Source organism: Emydura macquarii, unplaced genomic scaffold (assembly GCF_026122565.2).
Source record: "Emydura macquarii macquarii isolate MOO-44397 ecotype Brisbane River unplaced genomic scaffold, CSIRO-AGI_Emac_v2 contig_1045, whole genome shotgun sequence".
Lineage (NCBI taxonomy): Eukaryota > Metazoa > Chordata > Testudines > Chelidae > Emydura > Emydura macquarii.
In genome coordinates, this window is record NW_027131182.1 from 10,262,118 (window position 1) to 10,285,514 (window position 23,397).

Sequence of the window (23,397 nt, forward strand, 5' to 3'; positions counted from 1 at the left end):
GTCTTAAATCATCCTAATTGTAACATTGGCTCTGTTGGGTGGACTGAGTCATGGTTATTTAGTAAGACTGCAGAGAGAAACTAAAAATGAGTTTCACCTAAATAGCACAAGTTCTGATGATTAAAGGACAATGGATATATATATATATATATATATATAGGCTTAGAGAGATTAGATTGTTATCAGTAAATGTCAGTAAACATCCATTTCACTGTACACAAAAAAAGTTTCCATTCATAATAGAAATTTCTAGATAGGCAAAGTAAGAAGAATGCTGCTTAAGGACTTAAGAGTTTGATTTAAGGATATTTACTTTGTATATTTTGACATGTGATGTTGACAAATTGCATTTTAATCTTTATAAAGCTTTAACTTTTAGAATCTCAATATCTGTCATTAGATATATAGTATCTGACTTCCCCCAATTTCCTGGGTGTGTGAACATTAAAATTGATAAAAATTGGAAAAAAATGTTTAACCCATAATATTTGTAGAACTTTGAAAATTTAGATAGATAAAAATGAAAAAAGCTTCAAAATAAATATTGATATAGCCATTGAAATTATTTTAAAAAGATTTGCCAAGCCTACATATATACAAATAAGAAAACAACGCACTGTCTCACATCATTGGCAACAAAGCATTAACCTTCTTTTCCCCTCCTCCCCACTAAATTAAAGCCACAACAAAGTTTTAATTAACAGATGTATTGTGTCTAAAGCAAGAAGACTGAGGGGAGGAGAGGGAAGCTAGCATTTAGTGCTATTACTGTGTTTTCCAGACATTGTAAGATATAACGAGGCAACAAACTGAGCCTAGCGTGCTGGGAAGAAGTCTCTTGTGATTGGAAGTGCTGGGTTACTGGAATCTAGTTGGATCTTTATTCAGCCTTCCTTATATAATACCATGTGCTTATATAGTGACTTTACTCAGTATGTAAGTGGCCCTTATACTTGCCAGCTGGCATTTTCAAAGGCTAATGGGAGTTGGACACCTAATTTCCTTAGGCCTTTTTGAAAGTCTATACTCGCAACTTTATTTAAGAAATGCCTTCTACACATCCCCTAACACTGCTCCTGAGAGTAGAAAGGGCAAACCTTGCACCAATTCTGTTTCTTAAGCTAAGAAACTGAGGTGACATCTATTGGGCTCTGATTAAATTTAAATAAGAAATAATGAAGCCAAAGAAGGAGGCAGCAACTTTTAATGCCCTTGGGATGGGATGTTTACTGCACTCCCACTTCTTTTATTCCTGGAGCAGTCAGGGCATAAACACCCAGGAAGGAGGCTTTGAATCCATCTGTTTACAACAGATGCTAACCTTTACTAATTCTTTGACTAGTTAGAGAAGCAGTATGACTTGGATTTCGTGGGAGATTGGATAAATTATTAGTTCTGCAGCTGCAGATTGCAGCGATTGAGCTCTGGTTGCGACAGTCTAGAACTTGAAGCCTGTGTGGTAAGACTGTATTGCCTCATATCATCCACATGCATGGAGGTTTTAAAGCTGACCAGTGTTGAAAGTTGGATGTTAGGCCTGCCAACCTTCACAGTAACCCATTTCCTTCCCCAACAGTCAGCCTTGCATTATGTAAGGGGAGAGGATAAAAAGCAATAGAATGTGCAGAATAAGGGGAAACCAATCCTCCTCCACAGCCATTGAGAGTCCCTTGACAATGGATGTTATGTTTGGGGTTTTTTTGTCTTAGGGGGAGACTGGATGATGCAGGGTTGCTCACGCCCTGTTTAATGGGGAACCCTCAGTGATAGTCACTCTGGCCTTCAAAGGTGACCTGAAAAAGAGAAACCCTACTCGGTGCCCTTGTATTTCCTTTTGCGTTTGGCATATAAAGAAGGCCTGAAGGTTTGTGTGGCTTTTACAGGGGTAAAAAGTTCTTCTGTTGTGTTTTGGGAATAGCCAGTCCTCCTTTCTCCTTTTACTGGAGTTCTAAGAGAACGAGGGGGAGCTTTCTCAGCATTTGATTGTTTGTCAGGAATCTGAGGAGTTAATAAAAACAGTTTAACTAAAAATCCATTTCCATCACAATTATTTGAGTTTCACCTCCTTTCAGAGCTGCTCAAAATCCAGAATTTCTGTCTTGCAGGAAATTCCAAGATTTTTAAACTGGTTTTGACCTAAATCAGGACAAAGTCAATTTTTGAATTTTTTGTGGAACTAAATATTATAAAAATATTTCATTTTAACCTTATCAAAAGGAAACATATTGATCTTTTGTTTATATTATGTCAAAAGAAAATGTTTTGATAACTTCCTGTGAAATTTTTGATGATATCAATACATTGGTGTGAGGGATTGGGGCTTCCCTGAGTCTCCTGAGTCCCAATCCAAGTTGTTTATAACAGTGGTTCTCGCTCAGGGCTATGTGTATCCATGGGAGTATGCAGAGGTCTTCCAAGGAGTAAATCAACTCATCTAGATATTTGCCTAGTTTTACAACAGGCTACATAAAATGCACTAGCGAAGTCAGTACAAACTAAAACTTCATACAGACAGTGACTTGTTTATACTATTCTATGTACTATACACTGAAAAGTATAATATTTATATTCCAGTTGATTTATTTTATAATTATATAGTAAAAATCATAAAGTAAGCAATTTTTCAGTAGTAGAGTGCTAAGGCACTTTTTATGTCAGATATTGTAAGCAAGTAGTTTTTAAGTGAGGTGAAACTTGGGTTATGCAAGACAAATCAGACTCCTGAAAAGTGTACTGTTGTCTAGAGAGGTTGAGAGCCACTTGTTTTACATCCTCCCCCTGTTTGTACCAAACAAAAACAAAGTCCTTTTCTCTCTCTTTTTCCTTTGTGAGAGAGGGAAATCAGAGGGGGAAAAAAAGGAAAGCAAAGGTGGCCTGTCTCTTAGGCAATCTTTCTGGGGTCAACCCTTTGAGGCTTGGCTTATTGGCTGGTCTACTGTCTTTAATTAGGTCTACCTCCAGCGCACCACCTCTTGGGCACCCTGCTTGACAGCTGGGCCATGCAGTTTCAGGGGTGGCTGAGGCCTACAATTATTTCCCTCTTGGTTGATCTGTGTCTCAGGTCAGCAGTCTCTGAAGTGTAGCAGCCTTTTTCTTGTGGCAGGTTTTCCCTTTTTAAGCTCCTCCCCTCCCTTCCAGGTGGAGCAAGCCTTACAGGTATGCCTTTTTAGGGCAGAACAAGGCTTGTTTGTCTCCTCTCCACCAAAGTGAGTGTGCCCCTTCACAGTTCTCATGCAATGTTTCAATTTTGTGAAATTTATGCTTTCTGATGTAAAGGGGTTCTATCAGTAAATTTTCAACCAGTGCTACCTCCTTTGTACCCATGAAGCCATAATCCTGCTTGCTCCCTAGTTATCCATCTGCTTCCTGGGAAATTAGAGTAGATGAGATCTGACTTTCTAATGCAGAATACTAGGACTTGGGCCTTTCTTTCAGTCTTGCTTCTGGGATGCCCATAAGAAATTTCAATGGAGTACTCAGTCACTATTCAAAGTGGGCAATTTGTGTTTTCCTTTGCAGATCGCCTTAAAGAAATAAATTGGAGGGTCTGATTTAATTCCTCCCAAAAATGTGAAATTTAGTTGAAGCTTTCTGTTAATCTTTAATTCTCCTGTCTCTGGCTTGAGCACATGTGCTGTAGGATCCCTGAAATACATCATGCTCTACACGTGCAGTGTTGCTCAGACATTGTAGAATGGGAAAGTCTGGGACAAAGGGAGTCAATGCATATAATACATATTGTTCTGAGCCTTTAATCCACAAATGATTGACAGATTAGATGCCAATATGTCTGCATATTCTGGACCTTTAATCTAAATACATTGAAATGAGAGACCACAACAGCTGAGCTAAAAGGTACGTGATATATTCTTACTGGGGAAGTCTGCACTTGCTATGGTGGGATTTTTTGTAATGGTACCATACATCCCATGCATATTTGACTTCATCCCAATGAAGTTGCTTCTGTGTGTACAGTAGAAATATATTTAATCTCAATATTTTAGCAGTTTCTATATTAATACATTTGGGGACACAGTCTTGTTTTAGGAAGAAATTTTATCTAGGAGTTAGAATGAAGGGTGACTGGTGTTTATAAAGCACTTCTAATACTATAGAAGACCCTGTGAATTGTTTTTTTGTTAATAGATTCACTGTCAAACTTGACTATTTGAATTAAGGAAATATTGATACATCAAACTTGATGACAATAACAGTTTCACTCTCCCCTTTAAAATTTTCACTTCCAGCAAAGTAAACTGGTGGTGATGGGAATTTAATTCATGCATGCACACCCCTGCAGGCAGGTCATAGGGACTGCAATGCTACTCTTCACAATCACCATTCCTAGTAGCTACTGCTGTCCACTGGGCCCTTCTGCAGGAGTTTTGGACCACTTTGAGGTTTGTATCTAGTGCAAAGGAAGCAGGCTCCCTCTGTACTTCCACTGTGGGTATATAACTGATACACAAAGGGCCTTGGGTGTGGTGTGCTCTCGTCTGGGTTAACTTTGATGTGTATGTGCTTGTACACCTTTATGAAACAACTAGAAAAGGGTTGCTACACATTAGTATGAAACACTAAGAAACTTAATTTTCATTAAAACCTGATGCTAGCATAATCTGGCAATTTTGGTGCAGTGGTAAAATGATGACATTGTAGTGTATCAACTGTTGGGTTAATTTTTGCTTGTGTGTGTGCTCAGCTCCCTGTAACTTGAATGACAAGCCTACATTGAGAGGGTGAAAAGGTTAGGCTAGATAAGTAAATAGTCCAAAAGTGTAACTTCTGTTGTTTTATATTTAAACCACTACTCGTGAAATCTACAGAATGCATTTCTCAGGTACCCACACTGTTAACCATTTATTTTTAAAATCCCTCTCTTCATTTTTAAATATCTGTCAGATTATAATTTTGTGATAAGCAGCATCTAATGTATAAATATTATGTCAAATAAGTATTGGAGATGGAACAGGAAGACTTGGTTTTGGTTATATAAAGCCATGTCATCTAGGTTTTGCGGTCTTGTAAAAACAAACCAATAGTTGTTTAGATTTGGGTTTGATTTCATCTGAAGCACAAGAATGTAGGGAAGTGGGCAAGTTGTGCCCTGAATTAGCTTTTTTTTTTTTAACAATCAAAAACAAAATACTATGTTTTGGTTTATCTGTAATCAAAATAATTTACACTGATAATGCTTACTCTTGTTTCATTGAAAGTCAAAACCCGCAAAGAAGGCCAACAATAGCATACCCTTAAAGCATAATATACTCCACTGCACTGAAAATATACTTTGTGGGCACCAAAAAGTGTCAGACACTGAACTGCAGTTAGCTTCTGTGGCAAACAATTGCGCTTCTGGTCCAGTAACAGCAGCTGTCAAATTTACAGAGATAAGATTCTGATCTCTTCGTGCTGTGATGGCAGTACATCACAAGCATTCAATTCATAACATTGGAGGAGCTGCCTACATAAGAGCATTCAGCCTTGAATATTCTGTGGTTGAACTAGTGTCCTATAATAGATCACAAAATGTCACTGGGGCTTATAACATTATTGGGAGCTGTCAACTGACACTAGTAAATATAGTGTTGTGTGTTCAGGTAAACAGAACGTATAGGAGGCATTTCTTGAAGAAATACTCACTGTCGGTAGTGGTGCAGTCCTTTTAGATCCTGAATATGTCTTCAGTAAAGACTGTTTTACCTAAATCTCACTCTAAGAATCCTTTGTCTGTCTAGCTGCAGCTGATAGAATATATACGTAAAAACATACAAAACATTGGATGTTACTAACATCACTGATCCCAATTCTGGGAGATGCAGATTTTAAAAACTGTCTAGTGATTTTTGGGTGCCTCAATTTTTGGATGCCTCTAACTTTAAATGCCTTAAAGAAGCCTGGTTTTCAGAGGGTGGAGGCTTGACACTTTTTGGAGATTAGACCCTGTCAAGTTGCTTCTAGTTCAGCAACCAAATATGGAGGGACCCAAAATCACAAGTCATTTTTTAAAACATTGGTTTAAATTGTTTAGTGTATAGACTGGTAACAGTCTTCATTGGTGCTATGTAGAGAGAATCGCAGTAAACATATTATAGTGTAAGGGCCCAATTTTTCAAGTCCTTTGCACAAAATTCCTACTGAAGTCAGTGGACTTTTATTCATGGAAGGCTTGCTGTATTGGGCCCTATGCGTGATGAACAGCTAGCTATTAAAGTTGGCTTTGAAAGTAAGCCTACTTGTGTGTATTCCCCTTCCACTACTTTTTGATGACTAAATTTAGGAATGTAAAACATGAATGAGAAGAGAAGTTAATTTTTGGTACCGTGTCTTTTCAAAGAGGGAATGTTTGAAAATATACCTTCCATATTTACTCATTGATCTCATGAGAGATCTCAATGATCTCATGATTGATTTCATGAGAGATCTCGATAAGAGATCTCATTTCAGCTGAGGATAGAGTGATACATTCGGGAAATAATATAGTTAGCCAGAAAAATGTTCATATTGCCTGAAGGATTGAAAGGTCTCATTAGACCCCTACCTGCTGTTAGACAATTTTACAGGAGCAGTGTCCAGGATGAGTTTTCATCTCTGTCTGATCTAGATCTTTCAGTAGGATGCAGCTCTGACGGTTGTTATCCCCACCCTTGTCACTTTAAGATTAGATTATATTTTAAATCTATTTGGAAACAGAAACTGACACAGAATGCAGTAGTTCTGTGGTGCATCTTGCTGTGAGCACATGACATTGGTATTCTGGAACCCTCATTGACTGCCTCTTGGGTTTTGGATGGATGTCCGAGTTTTGGTTTTGATTTACAAAGCCCTAAATATCTCAAGTCCTCCCTACCTGAAAGAGGCTCTTCCTATGCCATACTGCTGTAGTTGTGATCCACAGAGGTACTCGAGTCCTTGATTTTATTAGAGAGGCAGTTGCTCTCAGTTGTGAGGGTCCTTGATTTCCTCCTCCTTTCTCCATTCCAAAATAGCCTGAATTTGCTAATGTTAGGGCATGCTGCAAAGCCTTCATTTTAGGTGTTTAGGATGATGTGGGAGCTGAGCTGAGGTAAGTCTGGTTGTTGGAGATCTGGTTTGTATGGAGAAAGGCTAATGGTTTGTTGTGTAACAAACATTATTAATAATAATAGTTTGTCAGGGTCTAGAGACTAGCGTAGGCGCCTCCTTATATGTTGAAATTGAAGTATATAGAAGGCAAACTAAACATTCTCTCTATTTCTTTGTTTCTGACTCCCCCCTACTTAAGACAGAGCAGTAAAAAAGCCTGGGCTTGTCTGTTAGTGTTATAAAAAAAAAATCTCAGTGAATTCTTGTTTGTTTGTTTTTTAAATTTAAGGAAGCTTGGTTGGTTTGCCTGAAAACAAGATACATATCTGCATTCAGCCCCAGTCGCAAAACCTGATGGTAGGGGACACATTGATTTTAGAGTGTGGTGCTGTTGGAAACCCAATTCCTCATTACCAGTGGTTCAGAAATGGATTTCTGCTGACAAATGGATACAGAAAGGTGTACATGGTAAGTTATTGAGGGGTGCTGAGTTTGGAAAATAATCTAATCACTTTTATCTTAGTTATTTGCCTTAAAGAGACTTTAAATTATAAGAATCAGTGTAACCTTGAAATAGCATAAAGAACACTTGCATATTTCAGTTTTCCGGTGTCCCCTTGCTAGTATTTCCATAGTGGTTTTGAGTCCCTTTGGAGTGCAGAGTTCTAAAGTTCAATTAGAAAAAACATGTCTCTGGTGGTATTAATTGGTTGGAGTCAGTAGAAGATACTTTTGTATCCCAGGCTAGAGTGACATAACTTAACAGAAAGGTATAAAGAAATGTAGGAAGCATTTATTGATTATATTTTGACTAAATGCATCTTCTCTCTGCCCCATGCTTAAGAATGTCATATGTGGCAAATATTTTTCTAAATGCATATGAGCTGTAGTATTGATGCTGAATTCAGCTCAAATCAGCAAGATAGATTTGTAGCTCAGTTCTTTGGCTCCAATCCTGCAACAAGCTTCATGAAGACAGACTCCTGTGCTCCAGGATCAGGGCCTTTGTATCTGAAGTCTTGTAAAGGATGTTTAGATATAATTTTCATGACTTTTCCCTTTCATTGGTTTAACTGAAAATGCAATTTTATTTTATTTGAGATGTGTGGTTCTGATGTTTATACAGGTGTCTTATGTGGACATGGAACATCAGGGGACCTATTGGTGTCGTGTGTTTAATGATCAAGACAATCAAGAAAGCAAGAAGATAGAAGTCATGATAGGTAATGATTCTGTTAATATGACACACAATAAAACTTGATAAATAAAGCCAGATGACTTGGCATTAGAATTCCTGGTCAAAGCTCCCAGTGCATGACCATGGACATGTCACTTAACCTTTCTGTAACTCCCGTTTGCCCGATAGTTATAAAATAGTTATACTTGCCAACACTCAGGGATTTTTAGAAACGTAACCATTTTTAAAGTGCTTAGAGATCCTCTGCTAGCATTTCTGTGCAATTTATCAAGTTTCTGAACATGCTAGTATATAGTGAAAAATCATTAAGTTCATGTAGTTTGTGAACAGAAGGTAGGGCCAGTGCTTTGACAAGAGAATGACCTGTTTGACTATTGAGATCTCACTGAAGGATTTTGATGGTGGTGGTGACTGAGTTACAGTTGCTTGCTTCCTTCATAAGCACAAATAGCACCAAGTGAAATTACCCACAGTGAAGGAGAATAAATGTGTAATCCAGTTTGGTGTGTATACATGTGCATGCACAAGAAACCTAAACAAGGGGAAAATATTTTCTAATAACGTCTAGATCGGTCTTTATAGGTACTTGAATTGTATATATGAATTTAGACTTATTGTAACTATGTAACTATTTATTTTGTGTTTTCACTCTAATATTGTGTACACCTAAACTTTGGCAACCAAATTTTTTCAGTGCTAATACCAACTGATGGAGCTGTTTAAAATATGAACAGTTGTCCATATTTAGCAATACAGTTTGGCAGTAACCTCTGTTGTCTTCTGATAGTTAATACTAATTGAGAGCATGAATTATACTCAGATTTTTCTCTTAAAAACCAAGGAAGAAAAGCTATGGCAGTGGAATGCACTGAAGGTAAAGTAAACCTTTGGTTGTGGGTGGCTTTAAAAATAATCCTGGATGCTGGGAATTATGGAGATTGCTGGATCTATCACTACAATAGTGTGTGCAACAAAAGGCTTCAATGTGCTTTAGCACACTGATTTGCAACATAATTTGATACTTCTGCATGTGCTTCCCATTTCTTCTTTGCATCTGGTGCTATCGTTTTAAACAAAATTACGAGCTATTTTCTTCATTTGTGCATCAAAAATATTTTCGTTCTGCACTATTGCCTACACAAACCTTGAAAATGTTACCAGTTTCTTATGAAACATGAGGGTGCTGGGGTGTCTTCAGCTATGCCAAGGGGAAAAGCACAGCTCCCAAGGCACCAATGGCTGCTGATTCAGACCTAGTATAAGTTAAAGCAGCATCAGTGCTCCCATAACTTCTCTTGCTTGGCAGCGTCCTGTGCAGTCGTGTGCCCTTTGTGCTAGGAATGGCACTGCGCTGGCTCTGCCATTCTACACTAGCTTTCTGCCTACACAAGTGGTTTACCCAGCTGCCCTATTAGGGCAGCTTTACTTCACTTTTGCATTGCTCCATGGTACACAGGGGATATACTGAGAGCCAAGGATCTGGTCCTTAACGTCCATATTATACCTTGACTACTTAAGATATACATTATTTATAGTATGCTTCTGTACAAAAAGGAAATTTACTTAGAGGTTTTAGGGAGATTTTAATTAATCTTTTCCTGTCAAACCAGGCATAGCATAATTTTAAAAATATGTACATATAATAACAAGTTGAAAGAAACCGGGAAGAGGGCAACATTAAGCTATTATGAAGCATTTTTCCACCAGTGTACAGAGTTTGGATGAGGCCCAGTGAACTATTTCAGCCTATGCACAAAGGGCCTGATCTGTGAGGACCAAGTGCCAAAAGTCAATGGAACATGTAGGTGCTAAGTACCCTGCAGTATTGAGCCCATCACACAGAATATTTTTAGTGTAAGATTGGGTGTGGGCTCTCTGCACTGGTGTGAGTTTCACCCGACTATCTAGAAAACTTCTCTGCCTCATAGCACTTGAAATAAATTCCCTTAGCTTCTATTGACATCTCTGAAATGAAAAATCAGTGAGTCCTGTGAACATTTGACATGTCTGAAAATCATCCCAGAAATGTCTTCATTTATCTTCTTTAAAAAAAAAAAAAATTCTCGTTTAAGATGTTGCCATTTTAGAACATTCATAAAAACAAATATCTTCAAAAGTGTGATTGTTTGTTTTCTCACTTGTCATTAAAGCTGCTTGAATGTCTGTGGATTAACTGGGTGAAGTATGTATAATATATTTTTTCCTGTTGGTGTTTCTGTTGTGTCTATTCTCTGATATAAAAATTATAATGAAATTTGAGTACCGTATCTAATCATATCTCCTATTTTGATATAAATCAACTTGTAGTTTTTTGTTTTGTGTGTGTGAGCTTGTGAAAGGATAGGTTTACTAAATTATAAAAATACAGATTTTTAAAATAATTTGTCCAGGATTTAGAGCTTGCTTTTCTTGCCTTCAGCTTCTGTTAAATACAATAGTTGATCCTTTTTATGACCAGTGTTTCTTTTCCTTATTGTTTGTCAACTGTAATTTCATTATTTTTGTGTATTTCTCTACAGAAGAGTTTAGTAGTCTTGGAAAGCCTGGTAAGTAGCACATGCTTTGAAATGAACAGCTTTATTTTCAGATTTTAAATGTATATTGAAAACTGAATAGATCTGAGCTGCAAAATTTAAGACTGGTGTGTCTCATTTGCGTAGTTAAGGTGTATGTAGAGCTGGGGTTTTGATTTAGTCACACTGTCAAACTGTCCTGCAGCGACTCAAGAGTGTGGGTACCAACCTCCGGGCAGATTGTTAAAAAGCAGGGCACAAATCCCAAATTGGTTGTGAGTTCTTTACTTAGATTTTACTTGCCAATTATCAAGTGTAAATTCTTCAAGCGCTATAACAGTCTTAACATGGAGTCACAGACAGTCCTCTTGGTGACTCCAATCTATCTTGCCACCCAGGTAAGCTTGCCTTTGTAACAGGTCATTCCTTACACCAAAAATCACAATAATATTTAGGTTACTCCCAGTCCCAAAGAACAAGTCACTTACCCCAGGTCAATTGCACTTTAGATATCACACCAAAGACAACTTATTATAGGATTGGCTCAAGCATTATCTAAAGATTTACTAAATAGGAAAAGGAAATAAGTGTTTACAAGTTTAAAGCAGGAAAACATAGATACACAAATGAGTTCCAATCTTAAGTTTCAAAAGGTAAATAGAAGCTTCTATGATAAGGAAATTCCATATGTCCGTTAGGGCTAACCCAGCCTAAGCAACTGGAGATCCCTGGTTTATGTCTAGAAATCTTTTCCCCTTACAGTCCAAGCAGCAAAGAGATACAAGTTTCTCCTTTTTAAGGTGTTTTTTTTTTTTTTTTTTTTAATTACTCTCCCCTGCCTCCCTCTTCTGCTTCGAGTTGCAAACTTAGCTGGTGGAAGGCATTCACTTACACTTCTCCTCTTCCTGGGGAAAAATTGTCCTTTGATGGTCCACAAGTATGGTGTCGATAGGCCTTCTTTGTTGAGTGGGAGATAACACATCCTGTTGGAGACTAGTATTTTACAGTAGTTAATGTTTCTCTCCTATCTGGTGACTTACAAAGTTACAGAGGCTTACAATGCAAATGCTCAAATACTACCTTACAATATGGGATCCAGGTGCAATAAATGAGATGATTAATGCATGCAGCAATTTACAAGCATTCAATAAAGCCTAAACACAACGCATATTTTTATAACTGTAATGCCTATTTCACCAATTGTAACACATAGGTGAACTAGACTTATTCCAGCTATGTGTTTGTCTGTATTCAAGTGAGGCATGGGGACCTTGGCATAAACTGGCACCAGGTTGCCACCGTTGCATGCATATCTATTGAAAATGTTCACTGTCATGTTGAGGGCACTAAAACAAGTCAGTATAATTTGAAGATAATCCAGCAAATCAATTTATATTGTTGCAAAAATGCACCGAGCCACTTAATATTAAAATATAAATATTTTTTTGGCTTTCTGTATGTGATCTTTGTACTTGAGATGTTTCAGCGTGATGCTACAGCTGATTATCTGCTGCTAGAATGAAGTCTTATTGTGTTAAGGTGTCTGGCTGCCAAACATAAAAATGGTTGTGATGATCTAGTGTCACTCAGGTTGGAGATCAACTAATGTAATTTGATATACATTTGTTTGTGTTGGAAATTCAAATATTACTCCATTAGGGATTATCCCAGACACTTGGTTCCCAAAAATGTCACATCACAAAGGCCATGTAATTCCTGTGCTGGACACAGAAGACATATTTACTTTTTCCAAGAGTTAATTTACGTTCCAAGAGAATCTATCGACAAGGTTGTCATGATGCATGCATGTTAACAAAAAGAATAGGCATTTCATCCATCTTTTGTTATTTGGCACTGAATGTTGTTGTTAGCTCTGCCATACCACTGTGAGTGGTGAAATAAAAATAAAAGAATTCCTCGCATAGCAAATTCTCAACCTTACTGAATATAGGAAATACCCCCAACTCCTGGTGTGCTTGATTCACTGCCACACATCTGATTAGAGAGGATGTACTGTATTTCACATTTTATTGAAAATACTAACCTCTAGTTTGTAAGATCAAAATCCACACTTCCTTGCCATCTCAGGTTCACAGTATAAAACCCTCCATCATACATATCCTACCAGGGTAAATGTGCTGGACGGTGGAAAATTAGGATAACAGCAAATAATTCATATTGCTAGGCTTTAGGAGTGAAAACTTATCCTGTAAAGTCAGAAAGGCTATAAAGAGCAGACCAAGCTATAGAAAAGAACTAGCTGAAATAGGGTGCTGTTTTAAATTAAAGAAATGCACAAGTTGTTTCTCTAATGTACACAACTACAATTGAAACTACTGATAATTCATGTCTTCCCCCTCTTTTAAATAGATCTTCGAGAACAATCAGCTGACAGGCCTTCTGGTGAGTAGTTTCATTTTTATGATAAATATTTATATCCTGGACAAGAAATGTCCATCTGAATCTAAATCAGTTATTGTGGTCTTTTTCTACCACTGCTAGAGCAATAGGTTGCAGTATACTTAATGGCTATATTAAGAGAGAGAGAAAAATCTCTGCATCTTATTAGTGGTTTGGTTAGCAAATATTGTGAAGTATTTCAGATGAATTGGTATAATGCCTTTCAGTTCTCATAATTTCTAGTTCCTTCTGTCTGTGGTCTCAACATGTATGTTGGTGCAGTATTTGAATACTTTGTCAATCTAAAATGGTGGAATTAGAATTGTTTCACACAAAAAGGTGGTTGCAGTTTGTCCAATAAGTGAAAACTTTCATCACTTCCACTGTTTTTTTTCTTGGCATGGGACACTGAGTTATAAATTTGTTTACAAGGACCAAATGGCTTACTGTATGAATCTCTCTTGTATCGGCCTCTCTCTTACATGATCACCTATGCCTTTATGTTAAGGTGGAAAGATTTTTTTAAAATTAAATAATAATAAGTGACAGCATAGTAATAATAGGTGTTTCTCAATCACTACATGAACACCTTGGCTGTAACAAGTGCCTTCTGCTGGAAATGTGTGTGCACCTACTAAACACACACCTAGTGTTTGAGTGTCACAGTAAATGTTTCAATACACTATTAGATGAATTTTGACATACTTTACTAAAGGTGTAATACGTTTCCTAGCTTTATTGTGTGATTTTAATCTTCTAAGTAGAGATTGTTCTTCGAATAAAAAATAAAGGTGATGGGGGAGAGAACGTGAAAGGGGATCTCTAAACATTACAATGGGCCTATCTAATTGAGGGCATGTCTTTTTTTTATTAACTGGAAACTTCTATGTTAGCCCATCTGAACTTCCATCTTGTAAAATGTGTCTTGTGAAATATAACCATGCCATTTGGCCTTATTCAGTACTCTGTTTTGTGTGGATTTCTTGCATTTGGGCTGGAAATCTATTGCAAACATTCTAAGTTGTGTATTTTTCACAGTCTGTTTGCCTTAATAGTCTATCTTTGAGTGTTAAGCGCATATTCTGTATCTGCTATTCAGAACTCCAATGTTCAACATGACTCAAGCACTTGATTCTCAGAAATCATAAAGCCTATAAACAGATAACTAAAGAACTCCATAGCATACAGGTATAGACAATCATAGTACCTTTGCTGCTGTGTTTGTTATAGTCAAAGAATTCCTAATGTCTAAGTTAAGCAACAATTTTGAGGCTGAGTTTCTTTTAACAAGGGGAATTTCTTACTCCATCGTCCAGGTCATGCGATTTGGCCTTGAGATAGCTTGAACCCTTGCTGAAAACTTCCACTGGAACTGGAATCTTTGGTTAAAAACCGTTCTTGTGAAGGGAATAAACATAGACTCAACAATAAAAGGTCAAAGCATTTTGTAAACGCAGCAAGATACAAGCTGTGTGCATAATGACAGGCTTTCATGCCATAATAAGTCACTACAGAGAGAAGTATATTGCTGTTTTTGCCTCAGCCAATTCAGTTGTGTTTATACAGAAGAATCCACATGGTGGAAATAAAATGGATCTGATACCTCTTGACATCCAGCACAAGTTGAAACTTAGTACTTCATTAAAAATTTTGTGGTTTTCCCTGTTAACAGTACCTGTGCCAGTATCCTAATCAGATATTGGGCAGATGTTATGTGTTGAATCATGCAATCCAATCCCTTTTAAATCTTTTTTATCAGCAGTTTTGAATGATCACTGGCTAGAGCTAAGAAAGCTTGCTACCAAAGTTTAGCATGGTGTGATTTATCAGTTATTAAATTGCATATAATAGGATCTAATTCTGGTAGCCAATTTACTAGCAACTAATACACAAATTCCAGGTACAACCTCCTCTACTATCAAAATCACAATTGAGACAGTAAGCAATTCCATGACCTTAACTAGAAGCTTTTTACATGGATTTACTCCAACATGCCTGCACTAAACCCTTTCTAGTAAAAGTACTGAGTTTGTATCCAAGACGTTCATAAACCTTACTGGCATAATAGACCAGTATCTTTCAATCTCTTACCATGAAACTAGCAAATTGAAATTGAACTTGTGTATGTTTTAAGCAATTTAATTAGACTTGATTGCATGCAAATTGTTTTACTAATTTATGGCTCCTACTTTGTAGTGTTAAGTAAGAACAATCCAAAGATGCAATCCTGTCAGCATAAATACATATGAGTTAATGACACAACATTGTACAAAATATCTAAACGGGTGGTTACTGAAGCCTTGAAAGTGTGTAATCATTTTTAAGTCTCTCTCTAAAGTGACTTTCATTATACTGTAGCTTAGCTAGTTATAGCATCTCTTGTAAATGACCTGTTTCTCTTTTTTATTCCAAAACTGTGAATGGCCCAAACAGTAAATCGACTTTGGAACAATTAGCTCCCCCCCCCCCCCCCCCCCCCCCCCCCCCCCCCCCCACACACACACACACACACACACACACACACACACTTGAACAGGTATCCACAGAGCCTGATTACTTAGGTTTTTATTCACACATCTGGAAATTTGTCTTATTTAGTGTTCTGAACAAATGTGGTGAAATGTGGACCCAAACAAACCCTTTTCTCTGTTTTGGAGGCTCCAGAGATGTGCAGGGTATCCTGCTAGGCAGATGGAGTGACTGCAAGTCTGTGGTTTTAGAACAGATCAAAATTCCTAAAGGCCTTGGAGGCTTTTCAGCTGCAGCAAAAAAAAAAAAAAAAAAAAAATGTAAAGACACAGATGCTGAGGATCTTTTTTGAGGAGGTGAAAGGGTATCGGTTAATAAGCAATAGTCAGACCAAACCAGACATTTGCTTCCAAAACAGTTGTGAAGGTATACATTTTCCCAAGCTGCACGTACATACATACTGCATCATTGGCCTTTGAGTTAGGAAGTGCATACTAAGGCTCGATCCTGCAAGTGATTCTTTGTGGTGTAACCCCAGCATGCAAGGGAACCCACTTGACTTCAGTATGTGTGTGTTTGGGGGAGGGGAAGGAAGAATTCTTCAAGCCATTCTCAGTGCGGAATCTGGGTCTTAATGAGAGAATCTGCTGTTCATGGTCAGCACAAAAATGCTTTAAACTTCATTAAATCAGAACTAATACTTTTTCAAATCAGATAAAGGCCCCAGTCTCCAATAATTACCATCCATTTTTAAATTAAACTCTCAAACCTCAGCTGTTTTTAATGTAATTCTGGTCTAAACAATATAGCAAGTTATTAATGGGGAGGAAGAGGTTCTCTTCCCACTCTGAGTCTCTCCAGTGCTCTAGAAATGCTATAGCAATTCATGCTCAGACCTCCAAATTTCACATTTTGGGGAGAGATCAAACATGGAAGATTTTTAGTGGGAATGTTTTGGAAAGTTATGTACCTATGAATATACAGTTGCATGGGAAACTTGAGTATAGTATTTGCCTGCTGGTACAGGCTCTATAATTCTGATCCAGATACATTTCAATACTGTTATGGAGGGTAGACTACTGTATTGCACTTCGAGATGCACTCTTGGGAGTGTAAGGCAGAGAATCATAGGTGACTGACTTATTGAAAGGACAGCCAGTTTAAGAAGCTTTAGATGCATTAGAGCCTAGATTTGTTCACCTGCAGGACATACTGCAAGACCTATTTGTTTTCCCAGAGAAAGTGGTTGGAAATAAATGAAGTTTTAAATTAGGCACTTAGGGGAGTTGGCACAGACTCAATTTTTTATTTTTTAATATATTAAATACTGCACATGCACTTATATTTGAGAATAGCTCATCTTTTTAAAAAAACTGATTATATTTGACTCAAGAATGTATAAAAGTGTTTTTTCATGTCTTTGCAGCAATTGACAAGGTAGCTCTATTGATAGGAAACATGAGCTATTGGAATCACCCTCAGCTCAAAGCTCCAATGGTGGATGTCTATGAATTGACCAACTTGCTGAGGCAGTTGGATTTCAAAGTTGTTTCTCTGCTGGATCTTACTGAATCTGAAATGCGGACTGCAGTGGATGAATTTTTACTTCTACTGGACAAAGGAGTGTATGGTAAGAAAGTCATGATATGTCCAACTAGTTTAGTAAAAATGTTTTGAGTCAGGAATACTTGGACATTAACTTTCACCTCTCTGACAGATTACCAAGTCCTACTTAATAGTAAAGCAGACTTCACTGTAAATAGCATGTATATGGGGGCTGGGGATGTGAGTTAAACAACCGCCAGCACATCCTGTGGCTTTGACTAAAAGGGTTATTGTTGCTTTTATTATTTAAACAGATAAAATCTTTGAGCTTCTTTTAACCACACCTAAATGTATACGTGCTCTGCTAAACACTGCTTGTACTTTCATATTTGTTAAAAAGATGTATTTACTTGCTAAAGATGGCTGCATTTGTGTGGCTTGTTTTGGCAGAGGGACATGCATAATAAGTTTTGTGATCTACGGGGAAAACCACTTAAACAAGAGTTAGCACTGTATAGTATTTCCAAGAACGCACCAATACAAATGCAATTAAGCAGTGTAGCAGATGTACCGTAAATGCACAAACCTAGTTACCATGGCAGAAAGGAAACTGTGAGGAAACAATGTTACTTGTAACCAGTTAGATGTGTCTGCCACTAACTGGTTACAAAATCATGAACGAGCCCTTTGAGTCATTGTGCTGTATGCATTTGCCACTTTTTACATTCACTATATTTTGTTAGCTTTGCACTCCTGCAGGTTAAGGATGATATGCAAATGGGGGAAAAGTCTTCTTGCTTCTTCAAGTCACATAACTAAGTTCCTTTTCTGCTTGTTTGTTTACTTTGAGACTATCAGGCCCTGTCTTTCCTTTTTTTGGCTGAAAGTCTCTTTGGAAAACCAGGAAACTGGAGAGGGAGCTTTCTCAGCCTTAAATTACATGGGTAATAATAATAATTTATTTGTATTACAGTAATGCCTAGAAGTCTAAACCTAACTTGGAGCTGTCTTAAACTAGGTGCTGTACATACATAGAGTAAGAAATAATCCCTGCCCTGAAGATCTTGCAATCTAAATAAACAAGACAAGACTGGGAGAAAATAAATATTATCCCCATTTTAAACAAATGGAGCAAGGTATCAAACCTTTTAACAAAGACCTTTCCTCCCAACTTTTTTTGTCAAGCTTTTGAATTAAATAGATGTTAATAAAAATTCCCCCTCTTTCCCCAGTTGGGGTCGTTTTCACTTTCTTGGTACTTATGATGTCGTCCTGCTAGTTCTGCAGTTGTTCTCTGTGGGGAGAAGGATAGACAAATCTGAATTTCTAATGTGAAAAACAAGCTGATAAGCTTTTTTAAAAGCTAACACTACTATCTTAGGCCTTCTCTATACATCATGAAGAAACAAAAAAGGACACTAACCCCAATTTGTTTGTCTTTATAAGTCACCTTCATATTATAGAGGAATAAGCTGGGAACTCCAGTGAATGATAGGCCATGAACTTTCTGAGGCTGTTGCTTTTCTGCAACTTCGAGTGGCCAAGGGATCAGCAAATAGGGTTAAATCCTGAGGTCCCAATTCAGACAGAACTCAAACAGAACTGTTATTGAACACCTGTAGTGGAACCTTTCCCTGAATAAAAATTGAAGGATTTGCCTCTTCATATATCTTCCCTACACAATATGTGAGCTCAATATGTGGTAATGACGGAGAAATAAGTTAGAAAATGGCAAGTATAAGCTTTTTCAGGACTGAGTAAAAGTTTACATTGCAACACAGGACTAACTTCTATAAGTTTAAATCTATTATGATATCCCATGATATGATATTGATGTGCAAACTTGTTTACAGTATGAATATTGGACTTCTGATGTCTCAGTGAACTTAAATTTCCCCTTCCCCTGAATAGGTTTGTGGCTTAAGTCACAAATTAACTGTGTGCTAGTTCCTGATGTAGTTTTTTGTCATAAAAACTTGCTTTACAAGTGAGTCATTGCCCAGTGAGATAATGGGCATCAAATGAAGATTGAGTATATTGTGGTGTGGCATGGAAAATAGATCTGCCTCTCCTAAGTCTCAACTTGAAGGGGTCCTGGGCTGGGGGAAGTTGAGTTGCTGTCTCTGCTATCTTGAAGTGGAATAGATCAATTCAGCCATGTCCTTCATGTTTTATTGGGGAACAGGCCACCCTGAATTACCTGATTCAGAGTACTAAGAAAGGTCTGCTGCTGACTAGCTAGATTTGGATTTTAAAAAGCTATTTTTGTATAAATGACTTTTAAAATAAAGATTTAGGGCAGAGACTAGAATGCTAAACTTATGTGTCCTATACAAGTGGCTCTAGAATTCCCCTTAGCTAAACTCAGCCAAGAAACTGCTTAATCTGGCATTTTACTGAAACAGCTGCCAGGCCCGCATGAAGTTATTTCTTAGTGTGGCTTTACACTGATGTGATACCTGATGCTTGATATGTGTAGGACTGACCGACCTGACATTCAAAATTCACCATTTATATATCAGAGCAAAGACTCACAATGATATGGAAATATATTGTGGCAGTATAGTTCATAGACTTTCTGATGGTATGGCATCCATTTTCCTGTCATGTAAAATACTTATGATGATGTTATGCATTTGGGTGAGCTACTTTCCCTTTAAGGCTCTCTGTTTACTATAGTTATTGACATGAATTTAAAAAATGAAATGACCAGAGACTTTGATGTAGTTCACATTGGCTCCATGTGAGAGCTCTTGCAAAGTGCATTTATATGGTTTAACCTTCGTTTTTCCAACTAGCTGATATCTGTGAAAGCATGGCATTCTTCCAGTAAAGTTTAGCACTAAACCTTTATAAACTACTTTATCATTTAAATGGTCATTCTGGATAGTGGCTATTAGTGTCACAGAAACAATATAAAAGATGCTGTCAGGGATAAATTGTAAGTGATTTATTGCATTTTAGTGGGCACAGCTCCAAACATAGGAGGCACAGCTGCTGCCCCCATTTAGACCTTGTTACAGATATTCATGATACTTACCATGACATCGTGTAATTACTACTTGCTGCCAGGAATGTGGCATTTCAAATACTGTTCTCTTAGAGTAGAACTGATAAACAAATTGGTGATGGTGGTCTCAGTACTTTAGTTCCTCAATATATTTTGTCTTAAGCACAATAATTCTGCATTGCATGTATCATATATAAATGAGATAATAGCTGTAGCAGCGTACATTTTAAAGACTGAAAGCAATCTGGCTGTTTTCTTAGTAAAATCTCTGGAGATCCTTTTAAAATGTTGATTTCTGTGAAGAATTTTAATTCTCTCAAAGTCGTTAGTGACAATGCTTCCTACAAGGCATCCTGGATTATCTCAGTTATCTTACTCTATATACTTACTTCTGATTCTGAGGTTAGTACAATAACTGTTTGCAACCATTGCATCTTACATACTTGTGCTGACTGCTCATCAGATACACTTAACCCAATTGTTTGTCCAATGACAGGAAAGAAATCCAGTTACCATTTTAAAGTAAACCTTTCTGGGGCAGAAATACTCTGATAAATGGTGTTCCTGCCCACTTTACTTTTTTACCCTCATGGAAAACATAGTATATGATCATGTAATTAAAGACTAGTATAATGCATATATGCAGGGGACTGGTTTAAAGTTATATAGGCATTTCCTAAATTTTGATTGTTTTACAGCCAAACCTTCCAACAAATCAAAATATCAGAGGCAATAAATAAGCCATTACTAAAATATAAATAAGATTAATCTGATGCATTGTACATACATTATGGGAGGTTCATATTGGCACATGGGTCCCATTTTGCTGTCTGCCAACTTTGACAACATTTGCAATCATATAGATGGTGGTTTACCGCTCATAATAAGGAGATTAGAACCAGGCTTCCCTGACAAGTACCCTAATTTACTGTTTCTATATACTCACCCTGGAAAAAAGGATCCTTATTCCCCGAAGCTTAGCTGCTATGTTTCTAACTATTAATATATAGCAGTCTGACAGTTTTTTCTCTATCTTTATTTATTTATTTATTTATTTGTCCTGGGTTGTTGTGACATTTTTGGCTTTTGAAACCCAGCATCCTTAATAAAGGCACAGTGAGAATGGAATTGTTGTGAGTGCTTGAAATACAAACTCCCTGTGCACTGTGCAGCAAGAGGAAGGATATTTATTATGAAGAATATCCAGATTTGTCATAATTAGTGATGACAAGTTTTCGAAAGGGTATTAAACCTTGTACTTCAGAGTTTAAGCCAATCTAAATATCAGAGACAAGGATGGGACGTGTAAGAGGTGCATATGGGACATCTGCCTACTGCAGGGTTCTTACACCTTCTTGTGCATCTGGTGCTGGCCACTGTCAGAGAAAGTATTTTGAACTAGATGGACCTCCGGTCTGATCCAGAGTGGCTATTTCTATGTTCTGAAGAGGAGAGGAGGAGGAATTATAAAAAGTGGACAAACTAATGAGGATAAAATAGGCCACCCGCCTTTAATCTGTTGGGGGGGTTATAAAAAAGACTCCGAGGGGAGGGAGAAAGGAACCTTCTTCCCCCAGCTCATCCCCTGATCTGCCAGCACTGCAGCTCATCTAAAAGACTTTCTTCCTGAGGATGGATGGCTGACCAAGCTCTTGTTTAAGGAACTTTGCTTTCACTTGTGAGGACTGGATGTCTTGATACAGTAATAATATGGAGTCTACACAGGTGAAAACAAACAAGAAAAAGGCCAGTTGGCCTTCCTTTCAAGAAAAAAGTCCTTTTAGATGAGTCAAGATGAGCTGCAGTTCTGGCAGGTTGGACAGTGAACTGGGGGAAGAAGATTCCTTCCCAACTCCCCCCACTCCCCAAAGTCTTAAAAACCAACCAACCAAAAATAAAAACAACAAAAAGGAGTAAAAGTGCAAGGCATGTTTTATCCTCATTATTTTGTCCATCAATTAGGCCTAATATCCAACACTCCAATTTTCTTTCATTAGCGTCTAGCTCCACTTTACCTGTTTTTAACAGGCATAATTTCAACAGTCCTTGGATTATGTGAATGTGGCCTTTTTGGTTTAGACTAATCCAGTTTTCTGCCTAGTTCCCTTGCCCCAGTTTGTAACATTCAGTGTCGTAAACAACTTGACCTATTTTTCATGGTTATTGTTAAACTTTTGAACTTTCACATACTTTTACAATAGAGTATAAGGTAACTTTGACAGTCCAATAATCACAACAGGGTGTGAGGTGAGTAGACATTATATTTTAGTGCAAATGCTGCTTGATCCTGTCACCCCTCCTCTAGTGTTGATCACCCCAGCTCTGGGCAAGATTAATCTACATAAAATGCTCTGTTTTGTACTGTGCTATGGTTAGAATACAACCCTATGTTGATGATTTGTCCAATATTAATAAATGGCTGACTGCCTTTAAACAGAATAGGGCCTAAATTTGGCCCAGAAATACCAAGAACCAAGATGTTAATATTGTCATATTTGTGACTGTGTAAGCATTGACTTCACTGGGATTATTTAGATGCTGAAAGTGAGTATGTATGTTTTAATACCATTCTGCATCACGGCCATGGCTAAGTAGTACAAATTAAATTGCTAATTCTGCAGTTATTTCAGACCTTTCTAGTGTGACTGGTAATTGATACCAGCTCTGATTTTTTAATTGATACCAGCAAACTGAAGAGACTTCATAAACCTATGGACTCATTCTGATCTTACTCCACACAACGGTGTAACTTCATTGACATCAGAGAAGATATTCTTTCATATACTCTGGTGTAAATAAGAGCAGAATTTGGCCCCTAATCTTTTTTACATCTACATTGACCTTGTGATCCTTAAAGCAGGAGTATAATCGGACACACAGATGCTGCAACAAATATCAAGGTATTCAGCTTCATTGTAAAAGCAAGGTCAAACATTCAATTTCCGACATTTCAACTAGCATAAACATAATAGTGATTGGTTAAAATAAGACAATCCAAAATAAACTGGCAGAGTCTATTGAGCAAACAAACACAGTCAAGTGATTTAAGTTCTGCCTTAGAAGCCAGTTTGTAGATAATGCCTATTGTTGGTGATCAGTTACTAAACCAGACAGATTAACTGTGGGGTCCCAGCCATATTCAGAGAGAGCATTTGCAAAATGATATAGCTAGCCTAAATCTAGGAAGGCATTAATTT

At 37.4% G+C, this 23,397-nt stretch overlaps 1 protein-coding gene across 1 annotated transcript in view; it reads left to right on the forward strand.

Annotated features, from left to right (window-relative positions):
• Nucleotides 1–23,397, forward strand: part of MALT1 (MALT1 paracaspase) — a 72,734-nt gene that overhangs the window by 21,087 nt on the left and 28,250 nt on the right. The window contains exons 5-10 of the mRNA XM_067545465.1: nucleotides 7,355–7,533; nucleotides 8,192–8,288; nucleotides 9,105–9,137; nucleotides 10,783–10,809; nucleotides 13,147–13,179; nucleotides 17,072–17,275. Of these exons, the coding sequence (XP_067401566.1) occupies nucleotides 7,355–7,533; nucleotides 8,192–8,288; nucleotides 9,105–9,137; nucleotides 10,783–10,809; nucleotides 13,147–13,179; nucleotides 17,072–17,275 (573 nt within the window). The remainder of the gene's footprint in view (nucleotides 1–7,354; nucleotides 7,534–8,191; nucleotides 8,289–9,104; nucleotides 9,138–10,782; nucleotides 10,810–13,146; nucleotides 13,180–17,071; nucleotides 17,276–23,397) is intronic.